Source organism: Homalodisca vitripennis, chromosome 4 (genome assembly GCF_021130785.1).
Source record: "Homalodisca vitripennis isolate AUS2020 chromosome 4, UT_GWSS_2.1, whole genome shotgun sequence".
Taxonomy (NCBI): domain Eukaryota; kingdom Metazoa; phylum Arthropoda; class Insecta; order Hemiptera; family Cicadellidae; genus Homalodisca; species Homalodisca vitripennis.
The window spans coordinates 102814834-102831832 of record NC_060210.1 but is presented as its reverse complement, the minus strand read 5'-3'; the positions used below and the strand labels follow the sequence as shown (position 1 = coordinate 102831832).

The 16999-nt window shown below is 33.8% G+C and overlaps 1 protein-coding gene across 1 annotated transcript in view; it reads left to right on the top strand.

Annotated features, from left to right (window-relative positions):
* Window positions 1-16435, top strand: part of LOC124359847 (eukaryotic translation initiation factor 2A-like) — a 40446-nt gene extending 24011 nt beyond the window's left edge. The window contains exons 9-15 of the mRNA XM_046812932.1: window positions 585-696; window positions 915-977; window positions 1595-1758; window positions 4060-4161; window positions 7108-7298; window positions 7852-7998; window positions 16416-16435. Of these exons, the coding sequence (XP_046668888.1) occupies window positions 585-696; window positions 915-977; window positions 1595-1758; window positions 4060-4161; window positions 7108-7298; window positions 7852-7977 (758 nt within the window). The 3' untranslated portion in view covers window positions 7978-7998; window positions 16416-16435. The remainder of the gene's footprint in view (window positions 1-584; window positions 697-914; window positions 978-1594; window positions 1759-4059; window positions 4162-7107; window positions 7299-7851; window positions 7999-16415) is intronic.
* Window positions 16436-16999: the final 564 nt, after the last annotated feature.

Genomic DNA, 16999 nt, shown 5'->3' with positions numbered 1-16999 from the left:
AAACAGCAGCAGTTTACATTAGTTCTATGATGTTTGTGTTTTGTTGCTTTCATTTTAACTTTCTGTTTGTTTTTTTCGGGAATTTTCACAGTGCAAGATTTATATTATTTATAGTTTCTTTTGATTTATTTTCAGACTGGAGAGAAAAATCCTTCCTTAGTGTGCCTCTAGGGTACAAGATAAAAGTCTTTACCAAATTTCATGTCTATCTATCATTTGTGGTTTTTAGTAGGTCAGTAAAAACAAATCTTTTATATAACACACACACACGCACACGCACACACACACGCGCGCGCACACACACGCACACACGCGCGCGCGCACACACACACACACACACACATCTAAACCCACTTCATCCATACTGCCTGCCATACTATTAAACCGATTTAATATTTATACTTTATCCTTGAAATGATTATAAACAAGCATGGATATCTTTAGCACTAATAAACATACTTCCTCATAACTACTTGTAGATTAGAAGTGACAATGGCATATGATTGAAATATTTAGGCTGATCTCAAATACTTATGACATATTTGACCAAAAAGGAAGTTTCTATTCCTTGACGTTGGTTGTAATTTTGTTGCTGGGAGGTTTTGGCAACCTTAGTGGACAAGTCGAAGTGTGGGATGTCACTAGTCGGAAACTGATCAGCAAATTGGAGTCTCCGGACACAACATTATTACACTGGTATGTTGGCTTCAAGTACTTAATTTACTATTAGAAAATTTCATTCATTTAGTAAATGTAAAGTTCAATACATTTCCATCAAATTTTCATAGATTTGTGAAATGAATAATATGGAAATAAAAAAATGTATATTATATTAATTGTAGAGAATTATACTAAGTAGGACGCTGATAATGTGTAAACATTAAAACTCACTCTCCAGCATTGTCTTGTTCTAGGTCACCAGATGGGGAACACTTCATGACAGCGACGACTGCACCCAGACTCAGGATGGGAAATGGGTTAGTTGCTATATGTATATGTAACAACTCTATAATATACACTTCTATTACAATCACTAACTGTATTTGAGAATAAAAAAGTACCTACAATGAGAAAATTTAGACTTATTACCATTGTACTTTATTCAAGCAGTGATTTGTGAAGGTGGAGTCCCAGTCCTTAGGTTGGCAGCACTGAGGTGAAGGAGCCAAGTTATTAGTAACAATTTTAATAAAACATTTGTATTAATGCAATTACGAACTCCCAGTTATTTATGACTGTAAAATTATTTACAATAAAAACAGGAGTCGGAGCCCCACAAAAAAAAAAAAAAAGGGATTGATGACTAGTCGATGTAGCAAGGGAAGGATAACCTAAAATGTCAACTTTTCTTTGAAAATTCTCCTTCTGATAATTCTATTCTTCAATAATTATTTACAGTATATAAAACTCACTTACAGCTCTTATGTGTTAATTGTTAGAGAGGGCTTCTGAGCCCTAACTTCAGGTAAAATAACTCATCCTTTATTAAATACTTATGTACTTTATTGGACTTTTATCAGTGTTACGATTTTTATAAATGTTTGTTGGTGAACTTGCGGCGAGAAACACTGTTAATGAATTGGTGCTTTATCAGATTCAAGATTTGGCACTACACGGGAGCCCTTCTGTATGAACGCCCTTGGAACAAGCAGGAGGAGCTGTGGGAAGTGTTGTGGCAGAACTTTCCCTCTGGGGTTTTCCGTACGCCTGCCATCACTACCAAGAGTGTGGAGGGTATCCAGCCTAGCCAACCTCAAGGTAAAAGAATCTTAGCATAACGTGCATTAGGTGGGCTTTCATTGCACTTGAGGCGTGTTTAGAAAATAAGTACTGTTTAAAAAAAAACAAGTAAACAATTTTCAACACAGTTTTATTTCTACATGAAAACCCAAACCTTAAACTATTTTTCCAACATAGTTTCCACCGATGTTCAAACACTTGTCGTAGTGGGTGATCAATTTGTCTATACTCTCTTCATAGAAGGTTACTGCCAACGAATGTAGCCACGACTTAATTGCAGTTTTCACTTCATCGTCGGTTTCAAAACGTTGGCCGCCTAGCTCTCGCTTCATGTGCAGGAACTAGTGGTAGTCAGACGGTGCCAAGTCCGGGCTGTAGGGTGGATGTTCGAACTGCTCCCAACGAAATTGTCGAAACATTGTTTGAGTGTCACCAGCGGTATGGGGCCGAGCATTGTCATAGAGCAACTCAATTCCATTACTGAGCATTCCTCTCTGTTTGTTTTGAATTGCCCCCTTAGTTTTCTTAAGGTTTTGCAATACCTTGCCTTGCCGTATTAATGGTTTGACGTCTTGGGAGAAAATCAGCAAAACACCTTTCCAATCCCAAAAGACAGTGCACATAATATTTTTGTGCAGACGTCATCTTGAATTTTTGTTTCTTTTCTGAATATTTTAGAACGATTAATAAAAAATATAACTAGTCTAGCTTTATGAATAAAAAATTTATAAAAGTTAATATACAATAAAACATGTCAATCTGGCCAAGCGGTATCCAGCCTGGTACCAAACAATCAAACGTTTCATAACTGTATAGCTTAGAGAGCAATGCCAAGTGGGAAAGCTCAATAGAATTCTACACATCGGTTGGTGTGGGTTAGAGAGGGATGGAGGCTTTGGTTCCCTTTATGTTTATCTGACCATTTTATGTTTAGAAACAATGACCTTGGCAAAACTGTAATATCGTGCATTGTGTCACCTTTTGAATGTACATTAAAACATGTTGTGTTAGTCGAGTAATCATGTTTTTATTAAGTTATATAATAGTACTTCAAAAGGCAAACTCCCTTCCCTCTACCAAAAAATATAAAATGATACATTTTAATTAGAATTAGTTGTTTTAGTGACAAATATCTAAAAACAATTATTAAAAAAAACTGACCATTTGATCTGAATTCAAATGCATGTTGCAATATACTTAAACTGAAAAATTATATAAATACATATAATTACTCTGTTTTTTGTTTTGTTTAATATTTTGTCTTATTACAATTTTGTATTCACACAACTATAATTTACTATGACTCAAGATAAAATATTTAACATGAACAAAACACTATCAAACAACGAACAACAACAACTTGTCATAGACACAGTTGTGATAATAGGTCAATTAGTAACACACACCACTGGCTGACAAGGAATATGTTTGGTTATGGCTCTCTACAACACACAAGAAAGACAAGCAGACCTCATTTGTGTGCAACATGAGACCACCAAGGACCTCCAACACCCCATGCTGCGTAATGTATGAAAAAAAGTCATCTAAAAAATACTTCTCAGGTTACTGTGAAAAGCACAGAGCTTGGCCCTGCTATGAATAAGTTAATTCAGTGAACTGCAAAAACACCATGAGACACTATTTATTGTTTCATGTATAATTAATTGTATTTGGTGTTTAGTTCAGAGTTTACTAATAGGCTATATCTGTCTATGGTGTGCAAAGGGTTAGTGGTACATACAAAACCATTAGTATTTTGTACATTCTTAGTTACTATTTATGTTTAAAGAGGTTAAAAAGCTAGGTTCAAACATGAGAATTGAGATATTATAGGAAGATTAGACTTACCTTTATAAGATCGGAAGGATATTCTTCTTCTTCTTCATTGAGTTCGTTCTTTTTATCGTTTTTATAATGAAGAACAGGAGTATACTTATAGTCTGGTAAAGTTAAGCCTGCTGTTCCTACTCTATCTAAATGCTTTAGTTGCAGTTTAGTCATTATTTATATAAAAAATGAGTATCAAATTCAGAATCAAGACTAAATTTTGCTATTGGCATCAGAATCAGAATTGAATTTGTAACAGGTTAAGTATGTGTCGAGCAAAGATCCAGATTTTAGTACATAAATGTAATACATTTTTAATACATACATGGATAGAAAGACTTATCCAATTGAGAGGAAGAGTAGAAATATATGTGTAGACTTCATTAAATGTTTACCTTCACTGAATTTACCATTCAAGAATAAATTACTTTTCTTTAGGTTGGTGAAGATAAGTGGTCTCAGTTGAAATATTAATTTGATTTATTTTTTCAGCCTCAAAACAAGCTTATAGACCACCCTCTGCAAGAGGCAAAGAGATCAATTTCAAATTGCACGATGATGAAGATGTTCCTTCATCTGTCAGTGAAACAGCTTGTAAGTTATGTACATATAATTTATCAAAAGTGTTCGGTAATACTAAACCAATCAGAATTAACTTTGTAACTAGATAAGTAATAATCTTTAAAATTCACTTTAATTTTGTTCTTTTGTTGTTCCGTTCCCAACTGCTTGTGTTACAGTTCATATAAGTTGTGTGCTATATGGAAGAGAAATGTGAACTGTGAATGTTAAGTTCAGATTAAATAGTATGTGTTCGAATCTCATGGGGTATCTGGCTTGAAAATTAATTAATTTCTAGTTTTTGTTAATAAAACTGCAGTGATAGAGGGAAATATCGTATTTGCAAATGCTGGAGCTTTAAATTAACATGTTTCATACAGGCTTTCGGTTTTGTAAATAATTATTCATAATATTGGTATTATTAAAAGTTGTATACCAATATAAACTTTGTAATATATTGAAATTAGAAAATTTTGTAAGAGTTATGTTACAATAATCTTAGTCTAATTGTATTTAGTTTTAGGAAACACAGATAATACTGTTTTGGAAAATCTATTTTTAGAATAATTTTTTAGGGAAAGGCCCAGATTTGTTTAGTTACATGATCTTTTATATGGTGAGCAGCCCCACCAATAATTTAAAGAAGTCAGGGCTCGTGAGATTATAATTACCTAAAAAATTAGGTAATTATAAATAACCTAGAAATCGAAATAATGTTTCATTCAATGCTTTAGTGATTTTTTTCAATTAAATGTATGTTTGTTGTAATTAAAGTGTTAAATAATTGCATATACTGTTTGCATGAAAATTCTTTTCAAATACCAAAAATATAAAATCAAATTGAAATTCTATACTATATCCTATCTTCAGAATTCCTTTGGTAGAGTGAGTGGAAACTGAAAAGTAATATGTGTGGATTGTAAAGAAAGATGTTTGTTCTTATTTTGGCTTTGTCTATTTTATTTAACCCTTTGAGTGCCAAGGGCCGATTTAATCGGCCTAGCAACGTTTCCGCATAGTGCCAAGGGCCGATTTAATCGGCCCGATGGTATTGACGAAAATTGCAAAGGGCCGACTAGATCGGCCTTTCCAATATTGGTCATCCTGTTGCTAAATATTGACGTATGATATTGTAAAACGTATCAAATTAAAGCCCAAGAAATGTACGACATAATTCACATAGTGATAGTTTTTTTTATATAGTATACAATATTTTTATGTAGCTGATATCTAGAAGGCTGTGGCGCGAACCACCTGTTGTCATGCTGCAGTCGTTTTGTTTACGTTCAGTTGTTTCTGCTAGCTGTCTAGTGTGGCTGTTTTGACATTTTGGTGTTTTAAAAGTTTCCTACTTTTATTACTTCAGTTCAATTTCATTATTGAATAAGGTATAGTTTGCCGAAATGAGTAAAAGGAACAGATCGCCCTTAAGCGAAAATAGGTCAGATTCCGTTATATGCCCCAACGCTTAAACTTTTTTCAATGAACTTAGAACGTTATAAAACGATGTAGTTGAGTAACAGAACTAACATTATGCCCCCAACGCTAATTTTTCATTTACTAATGATTCTAATGAATTACAATTGGTTACTAGCTAAGAAAAAAGGGTACTTACGTATTATATCGACCACACCCCTACATTTCTCCAAACACAAAAATTCAACAAAAGTAAACATTACCAAACAAAAACTAAACTCTTTATTGAAAAAAACACACAAAACTTGTTTTTATTCTTGATCACACTCTGCCACCCAAAATGCGAGTGCCTCCGGCCATCAGCGCGGGCTTCGGCAGCACGGTGCTGCCCCGCGCTGATGTCAACGAAAGAAAAAAATCCTTCGAGATAGTACCTATCAGTAAAATATCAAATTCTAGAGGGGCTGATCAGAAATATAAATTGAATTGTAATGGAAAGTCAATTATGTACCGTGCAAAAAAACTTAAATAATTATGTGATGCCGTGCGGCCTACCGTAATCGGGATTCTCGAGAAAGATAAGATAACAGCGACAACAATACCGATTGCAATACCTGGAAATGCTTGTTGATTGATGGAATGTTAGTTCTGTTACTCAACTACATCGTTTTATTATGTTCTAAGTTCATTGAAAAAAGTTTAAGCGTTGAGCGCATATAACGGAATCTGACCGTGAAAATACATTAAAATACATTAATTAATTCTTAGCCTATATGATTAAAACACTCACTCAGTTATTTCATCTGAAGGATTTAGTATAATAGGCCTAATGAAATAAGCCCAAAGTAATTAATTTAAGTCTGTTCATAGTAAATAAATAACAGTTGTATAATCTACCTTGATTTTATTTCTTAAAACTAGTAAAATATATTTTACATGAACAAGAGTAAGCGTGCATGTTGGTGCAGGTTTTCAGCATTTTGCGGCAATATATAACAAAATTCAAAACTCAGTTATATATAAATGTATTTTTGTGAAACTTGGTACATTTATTCCAACTAACATGGGAAACATAAAATTGGCACATAACACTAATAAAACAAAAATAAATAAATACTTTTTGTATCTTAAACAAAAAAAATGTGTTTTTTTGTTTTTGTATTTTTGTTTACACATATATAAATATTTTTTTTAAATTTATGGTCCTGTATCTTGTCCTAAATAATAAAGCAAAAAGTGTCCCATTATGTTAATTTTTAAGAAAGGTGTTAATTTTTTAGTAAAATACTGCAGTAATATAAAAATAGTGCTTGGCACTGAGGGGAATGGCCTGTAACAAATGATTGGCACTGGCTGCATGACCTCCACCACTTTGCATGGCACTCAAAGGGTTAATAATGAAAAACTTACATCACAATTAACTGATTGCTTGATGCAATGGGTCTGAATATCTCAAAATTATAACTGTGTAAACAATGTTTTGAGTGAACTGGAATCTTAGTAGACAATAATGATAAAATATTAGTGAACCCAAAACTGATATCTATAAACGCTTTTTTCTAGCAAATCCTTCAAAAGCTGCTCTGAAACTGAAAAAGAAGCGAGAAGCTAAGAAGGCTGCCAGACAACAGGCAGTGGAAAATGGAGAGATTACAACCAACGGTGTACCAGCACCTTTTAGACCTTCTATCCTCTCGGAGGAAATCACTACGGATGATCCAGAGAAACTGAAAAAAATCAAGAAACTAAAAAGTGTAAGTTTTTTTTAATAATCCTGTTTTAATGTTTACTTTCTAAAATTTTCCTTCATTTTGTGTTCAAAGTTAGTGTCAATGTGTCAATAGGTATATACTACAGATGTTTAAGTTTACAAAAACCATTATACATTAGTTGATAATACTATATCTGCCATAAGTTACCTATGAAGATATTGTATGTTATAAAATTGTAGCTTAATTTTGACAGTATCTTATACCTAATCATTGTTTTAAGGGTCCATTTTTGGTGGTATTATCAATGGATAAAAAAATTAGGTCCAAGAAAATTTATAATTTAATTTAAAGCAAATTCGAATAAACATAATACTTTAAAGACTGTTCTGCCCCACGGATCATTGTAGATAAAAAGACAAGTGTTTTTTAGATTTTTTTGTTTGTTTTTACTAAAGTGATTTCATAGAGCATTGAAATTAGATTAATCTATTCATTTTTGGAAATGATCTGTCATTTAGCTTGCATTTGATACAGTTTTTCTATATTTATTTTGTGTTATTTCTAAATATTTAGAATTTTTGTTTCCTTTTTCTAGAAATTGTTGGAGATATCAAGACTGAAAGAACAGAAAGCAAATGGAAAAGTATTAGAAATTAACCAAATTGAGAAGATGAAAAAGGAAGATCAGTTGATAAAGGAGTTGCAGGAACTAAGCTTGTGATAACACGCCAACATCCCCTCGGTAAATATTTTCTAAAAGAAAAAGATGTTCTAGTCATGCACATATTTATATTAACTCAGAGTTATTCCATACAGTATATTTTTTAGAAAATAATAGTAGAAGTTTTGAGTTTATGGTTTGCTATAAAAGTACGAGACCATATCTGAGTGTTGACTAGAAATAGGCAAAGTAAGCATTTCTTTGATAATTCAGATGTATACAGAATGTACGTTTTATTAAAAGAGACTATTCTGGAAAGCTTTGTGGAAATTTGGTTGACATGAGTCCCAGGTTAGCTTGTTATCAATATGACCTAGGACCTAGGAGGTTGACATTTTTACAAAGATTATCGTTGTGTCTTAAACTATGTGGGCTGTTCAGAAAGTAAAGAACTTTCCCACCTGAAGCCACAAGGCGCACGCCAATCGTGTATATATTGGTTGGTGTGCTCATGCTGTGTACCTCAGTCAGCGTCCAGCCGTTAAAACGGGAACATCTCCACACTGCCAAGGAAAATTGTCATCCAAAATTGTGCCATGACAATGTCCTACCTCACACGTCAAACTGTACGCAAGAACTCTTGAACTCGTTCAACTGGGAAGATTTTCCTTATCTCCCCTACAGCCTTGATCTTGCTGAAAGTGATTTTCACTTGTTAAATATATATATATATATATATATATATATATATATATATATATATATATATATATATATATGTGTGTGTGTGTATATATGAGGTGTGGTCAAAAAGTTCCAGGACTGAATTTTTATACATTTATTCATACAACATACAGGTTATTCAAATTGGCCTCCTTCAAAGTATTCCCCTTGGGAAGCTACACACTTTTCCCACTGGTGTTTCCACTGATCAAAGGCCCCAGAGAACTCTTCTTTTGTAAAGGTGTTTAGCAGCTCCGTCGTTTTTTCTTTAATTTCGTCAACTGTTTGAAATCTTCGTCCTTTCAGGGGTCTCTTGAGCTTCGGGAAGAGAAAAAAGTCTGCTGGAGCCAGGTCAGGTGAGTAGGGGGGCTGAGGAATGACAGTCATTGCGTTTTTTACACAAAAGTCACGGATAACTAATGCAGAGTGAACAGGAGCATTGTCATGGTGAAGGACCCAATCACCACTTTACCACAGCTCAGGTCTCTTTCTTCTCACAGCATTATACAATTTTCTGAGGGTTTCGAGATAAACAAAACGATTAATTGTTTGACCTTGTGGAAGGAATTCATAGTAGACGACATCTTTACAGTCAAAGAAAACCGTAAGCATGACCTTCACATTTGATTTGACTTGATGTGCTTTCTTGGGTCTTGGAGAGCCTTTTGATGTCCATTGTGATGATTGGGCTTTTGTTTCCACATCGTAACCAAAACCCATGTCTTGTCTCCCGTAATGACATGATCCAAGAAGCTTTCGTCGTCATTTGCCTTTTGAAGAAGTTCCTCAGAAACATGAATTCGTTGTTGTTTTTGGTCTTCAGTCAACAGTTTTGGCACAAACTTTGCTGCAACATGACCCATTTGAAGTTTTTCAGTTAAAATTTCCTGACATGAACCAAATGAAATGTTACACTCTTCTGCCATTTCACGGATTGTTAGTCGACGGTCTGATCGTACGAGAGCGTTCACTTTAGCAACATTGTAATCATTGATTGACGTTGAAGGGCGTCCGGAACGAGCATCGTCGTCTGTGGATGTTCGGCCCATCTTTAAACCTCTTGAACTACTGATGGCAGCATGATCGGCTTAGACATTCTTAACCAAAAGCCTCTTGTAACATCAAAAACGTTTCAGAAAACGTTTTGTTTAGTTGCACACAAAACTTCACACAAACAGGTTGCTCTTCTTTCACATTCATTTTCATTAAACAAAAAAATAGCCAAACTCTATAAAGCTAATCTCAAACAAACTGTGCTAATGTTACTTTCAGTGATGTTATGATTGATCTGCAAACACAGCTGTGTTACTGTTGAGTCAGGGAATACAATGCTGCCAACCGCATCGCTGTGAGACATTGCATTCCCATAGTATATAAAAAGTCCTGGAACTTTTTGATCACACCTCAAATATGTATATATGCAACAGACACATGGTATTGCAAACATAAACATGCAATATGCAAGTAAATTATAAATGACAGAAGCACGATAACTTGTTAATTAGGTTATCTATCTATCTACAGTTTTTAACCCTTTCAGGGCCAGGACCAAATATGAGATGTTGCAAAATTTTTTCATATATCATATCCCCTTGTGACTAGTCAAAAGTGCCAGGCTAAAATTGGCGATTTTGCAGTCTCTTAGATTAAAATTTATAACTTTTCATAAACATTAGAGAATGACCTAAAAGTTGCACCAAATTACTCGTATAGATATATACTATCAACAAAAAAGTATATAGATGTAGTTTTAAGTAATTTAAAATTAAAAAAAAATAATGTTTTAATGGATTACATAAAATGTTTTTTTTTTTAATTTTTTTTGTAACTAACTAAAAAAGGAAAAATAATTTTACTGTGGGAAGCTATGTTATTATATTGTACATTTATAAAGAAACAACCATACAAAATGTTGAGTTATTTCTCTCATAAATAAATTTTTTATGACACATTTTGTAAAAATACGCATAATTGTAATTCGCAACAAGTGATAACGCAACTGACACTTACACTGCAAGAAACTTAAAATAAATATTCACATTATGGATGTACCGGTAAACAGATGATTGTAGGATCCATAAACAGTTTCAATACAGTTAAAAACACTATTTACCAAGAAATATTTACACAATTTCATTTGAAATTTATTTACACTTTTTCTATTTACAAATATGCTACTTACAATTTCACTCCCGTGAGATCGCAAATTGTCAGTCATTGTAACTACTACACACAATAGCTAAGCAGGTAACACTACTAATATTTACAACCACAAAATAAAATAATGAAGAAGAATCCAGCATACAATAGTACGATTACACATAAAGCATAAGCATAAAGAATTAACAACAATAGATCGAGTCACCTGATAATGTCACGTGACAATTACGAAATAAAAATGCATAGACCTCCAAAATAAAAATTAACCAGGGAATAAAAAAAACATAAAACTTTAATCATTTGACGTCGTATTTATTTAAGAAAACGACGAATATCAAGGCGGCAATATATTGCCGCCTGGCGCTTTTCAGACACGATCTATGGCGGCAATATATTGCCGCCTGGCCCAGAAAGGGTTAAACAGTGTACAACAATATCAGAGGTCATCCACGAATAGACTCAGCAGACTCGCGGTAATGTATGCACTTGAAATATAGAGAATATTAATGCAAGCAAAATACTATTAACAAAAGTACGATAATTTGTATATTGGATTATAATTTTAGATGTTTCATGAATAAAGTACAACAAAAACTCGGTTTAGTAATCAGTAATTTTTATAATGCTGAGATCAGCCGTTGTCCACTAATATTTTCAACAAACTCTTAGCACTGCTTGAACGTAAATATAAAAAGTACTTAACTGCAAGCACAATATTATTTACAAAATATGATTATTTGTAAATTAGATTATCTATTTACAGTCTTTAAAACAAAAAGTAAGGAAAAACACATTTTAGAGAATGGCAATTTGTGTACTGCTGACATTAATGTTGCAGTGATCACCGCAGATTTGATTATCAACTCCTGTCAATCTTCTAATCTTCATTCAGATTGCAAATGTTAAAAAATCCATTCCCGATTCTCAAATTTCGATTCTTAATTGGTTTTTTTTTTAATAAATTACTAAATAAAATCTACACAAAATCCCCACCAAACCAATTTCTGTCATTCTTAAACCTTTGAGATTGTCTGATAATATAAAAAATAATCATAGACTACCAATATTTTAGAGGGATTTATAGAGGTTCAATATGCACTATGACTATTTGTACATCATTTATTGGTGTTTTGTTTGCATCTTTATATAGCTCCAAAGGAAAAAGACAAGCTAGATAAGATCAGTGGAGGCCAGTGGACAGGGTCATTTCTCCCAATTCATCGTTTTGGTCTGTTGGTCAAGAATATCTTGTAACTCACTCTTATTCATTGAAACATCAATCTTTAAAGATGACAAAGAGAATTGGAAAAGGAGTAACCAGAAGCCCACAAAAACAGAAAAGAAACAGTACTTAAGAGTAAATTATGGGAATTTAATGTGCTGAGGGCAGTGTGGACATGGTGAAAATTTTTAAATATCACGTTAACCATGATGCGTGGAGATGAATTACCTTCCTGTTAAGTGTAGTGCCTTTACTTAGCTCTCAATTGTTTATATAACTACATTGACAAGAAGTGTATTAAAAAATGTTTATTTCTACAACCTCTTATCCTACTAATCTATGCAACACTTTTATCAAAATCACTTTTTGTACATTTTTCGTGAGACCACTAGAAAACCTGGAGGATATAGAATAGGGAATGTAGTTAAGAAGAGTCAATTATTGACCATACATCTAAACATTAACTCTTAACCCCTTGACTGCTGTAAACGTACATATACGTTTTCGTCCGCGGAGCCCTCACTGCTACGCCCGTAAATGTACGGAACACGATGTATCTCTTTGTTGTAGTCCACTACTACTGAACAAAGGGGCCCACACCATCTAGCGGCCTCAATATGAACTATCTGGACACTATTCTCTTGTTGATTGGTGCTGCTACCTGATATATTATATTTCAACTACCACAAAACCACGTGCATTTCTGTTCTGAATAAGTTTTGTCAAATGTCAGTCACAGAAGTGGTCTTGTCTTGTGCTTTTATGTGTTTTCGGACTTATTGAGGTGTTTTATTTATATAGTGTTTATTTATATAAATATAATTACTAGTATAGTATTACTACTGGACATAATTTTGTTGTTGTTGGATAATTAGACTACCATTATGTCTATGGATAACGAAGGCGAGTATGAGATTAGAAGATTTTTAGAAATGCCGAGTTCTGAAATAGGATTGGATTTGAGTGATTTATCAGAGGATGATGACGTTGTTGATACTGACCCTTTATACCAGCCAACATTATCGGTAAGTGAATCTGAATCCGACTTGGATCTTGATTGTAATACACTATTATTAGAGGAGGTTAGTGATCTTGACATCGTTGAGGAACAGAATTTACCTGGACCGAGTAGGGTAATTTCTAAACGAAAAAAAACTACCTCTAATGTAAATAGAAAAAAGAATAAGATAGAGAGAAAAAAACTGTTCAAACCTAAAGTAAAATCAAAAAACCAAAGTAATAAAAACGAAGGGGTTAATATAAATAAAACTAAATACACTCATTCATGGACATCAACTGATTTTATTCCACAAGTTTTTGAATTTGATAATTCGGAAAGTGGGGTAGTGGATTCAGACACATTTTCAGAGAATTGTTCTGAACTGTATTGCTTTGAAAAAATTATTACTGACGAATTGTTAGATTTAATTGTTTTGGAAACAAACAAACAGTTTGAGTACATTGTTTCCACATCCCCCCCTTCAGAACACTCTCGATTGAAAAAGTGGGTCCCAATTACGAAGAAAGAAATGAAGTTATTTTTGGCTACTACAATGTTGATGGTACATAACAAAAAAATAGCCATTGAAGATTATTGGTCGAGTGACCCTCTTCATAAGAATAGTGTCTCTAAATGCATGTCTAGAGACAGGTATTTTATTATTTTGCGTTTATTGCACTTTTCTGATAATACACTTCCTCCCGCTCATGGCAAACTTAGTAAAATAAAGGAAGTGGTTGATATTTTCAGGGCAGCATTTTCCCGCAACTTCAAACCATTTAGAAATCTATGCATTGACGAAAGTTTGTTGCTTTTCAAAGGACAGCTTGGCTTCAAAATGTTCATCCCCTCAAAGAGAAGTAGGTTTGGAATTAAATTATTCCTGTTATGTGATTGTGAGACGGGTTACATACTTGATAGCATTGTTTATACTGGGAAAGACACTGACTACTCCAATTCCGAAAATCTTGGTATTTCCGGAGCAATTGTGACAACTCTTCTCCAAAATTATCTCAACAAAGGCCACTGCTTATTTATTGACAACTGGTATTCCAGTCCCGACTTATTTACATTTTTGCACAAAAACAAAACTAATGCTTGTGGGACAGTAAAATCTATAAGATTGGGAAATGCCACAGTTTCAGAAAGAGCTAGAAGTAGGTGAGCGGGAAGCCCTAAATAATGGCACAAGTATAGCAGTCAGGTGGATTGATAAACGAGAAGTTGTCATGCTGACATCGGAGCACAAAGATGAGATGGTTATCTACTGGTAAACTAGACAGAAAAACAAAAGCGGCCATTGTGAAACCCATATCTGTTCATGACTACAACCAAAACATGGGAGCAGTTGACAGGTCGGACATGATGATCGTCAATGTAGAATGTGTACGCCGAACTACTCGATGGTATAAGAAGCTTTTTTTCCATTTTTTGGATATGTCTATATTAAATGCACATGCCATATACCTTTGTCAAACAGGCAGAAAACCAACGTTGCAGCAGTTCCACCTAGAGCTTGTTCGCCAAATAATGGCTGATAATTTGGAACCACGGACAAAACAGAAAGGTGGCCGACCCTCTGTGGGTGATAATCCAATGCGTCTAACACAGCGTCATTTTTCCATCTCTTGTACCATCCACGGAAAAAAAGAAAAATGCACAACGTATTTGTCACGTTTGTAAAAACACAAAACAAGGAGAACAGAAAACGCCGCGAATCGCGCTACCAGTGCGCTGAATGCGATGTTGGGCTGTGTGTGGTGCCGTGTTTTGCACTATTCCACGAACTCAAAAATTATTGAATAATAACTCAAAGAGCTTTACAAAGTGTAAATACAAACAAATGTTCTAAATAAATACGTTTCTTTTCATTGTGAGTATTATTTTTCACTTGCTAAAGAATTATAAACAGATAATTTCCTACCCATCTTTAGTTCCTTCAACCCCCCTCCCCCCCACCATCCCATTATATAAAAAATACGGGTTTCCCCCTAATTACTCCTTATTGTATTCTGGAACTGGCCCTCTAAATAAATAGTACTCAGAGTGCTGTATAATATTGTTTTTGCCAATAAAATGATTAACATTAATTTTGGTTGCAAGTGGCAAAAAAACCCCGCAGTGAGGTGTCAGTACTGCAAGAGTATCACAGCATTCAAGGGGTTAACACCCACTTACACTCATAAATCTTAAAAGTTACATGCTACAATTTTAGCTATTGTTGAAATTCATAATAAAAGAACTTACCTTCCTTGGCTGGGCATTTTACAGTCTTTCACACCATTTACTGATAACAAAATCTGATTGTGCAAATGATAACTGTCAAATAAGTTGACCTAGAGAATTGAAATTCGGAGTACCTCTATATCAGTGTTGAAAAATAGTATACATTTTTCCAATATGTCTTAATTTCTCTCTGTCAAAAAGTAACTCTGGTTGCGTTGATTTTATGTGTAACCAAGTTGGTAACAATACAAATGGAGTAAACAAATTTGTTAATCATATGACTTTGTCCAATAACTTATTAATACATGTGATGGAAGTTATTTTGTTGGATTGGGTGGTTTCATTCAAAGTTTGAACATTTTTGCTTAATCTACAATACTATTTTTATAGCTAGCTAAACTGTTTACTGACAGTAAAATCTAGGGTTGTTCTCATACAATGTTTTCAAATTAGCCCTACAAACTTCAATTAGTAAGCGTTTAGCATCCTTTCCCACCATTTGGTGGCAAAAGGAGATTTTTGTCATTGTATGTGTTCATTTGTATGCCAAAAGGACTTTCTAGTTAATGTATAACATATATAAAATATGGTGTGAAACTCCACCCTTACTACTTCTATATCGAAATTTAAAATGTAAAACATCGGTCCATTGAAGTCACTCTCTTCCAAACCATCTTGTCTTCTGTGGGATGAAAGCAAAGCCTCCCACACTAACTTTAAGCCTAGTTTAAGTCCATATACAAATTAACATTAATTAACTTTATTTTTTAACCCTTCGACTGATAATAAGAAACTCTCAGAATAATACACTGGGTTTTGTCTTTGCGCAGCATATTTTAAGATTTTTTTAAGAAGATGTGCTAAATGCCAAGTAATAAGTGTTATATATCAATTTTAAGCAGAGAAAAATTTAAAATAATAAAATATGCAATTACTAGAGTGCTAATTTTATTTATACAAAAATTGAAAAATGTGTATTGTAAATTTTTTTATTTCTAAGTTTCGCTCCATGTATCTTTTACAAGGCTTGGAGATAGTAAGATACTGTAAGTGTACAAAATGTACACAGTTTTGTATTGAACAGAAAGATTATAACATATATACACTCATTCTTAACACAAAAATTTTTTAATCAAAATTTAAAGTATGTACCCTCTTTTTTTGTAGTGCGCTTACTGCTTACCCATATTGGCGTTTGATGAATTCTTTGGGCAAGAGGAATATCAGATAATGATGAATTGTTTACACTGCCACTATCAATTTCACAACCCAATTCACATTCCACTGGTTTATAAATCATCCAGACCACCTGACAACAAATCTGACAAAGAAATATCTTAATGTACTTTATTTTCCAATATGTCACTTTCATCGTCAGAACTAATACTTTCATCTCCCAAAAGGTCAAGTATATTGTTTTAACAACGAGGATCGCCCATTTTACAACATAACAATTAATTATAAATAACTAGCCTTTCGTAATAACCTAGCAACAAAGAACATCTAGGCCATGCAGCACATCACCAGCTGCATAGTCTGTTAGCTGTATGCCATGTGGAATTAGGATTGATATTAGCTGACAACGAATATAAACTATATAAAATGATTTGGTATTTATGAGTAGAAAATTCGACTGGTGGAAGTTATGTCTTAACCCTTTTAATGCCGACGTGCGCCGCGAGCGCTCGTCACTGTTTTATTCGAGAAATGCCGACGTGGTGCCACAAGCGCACGTCACTAGGTGTTATGAA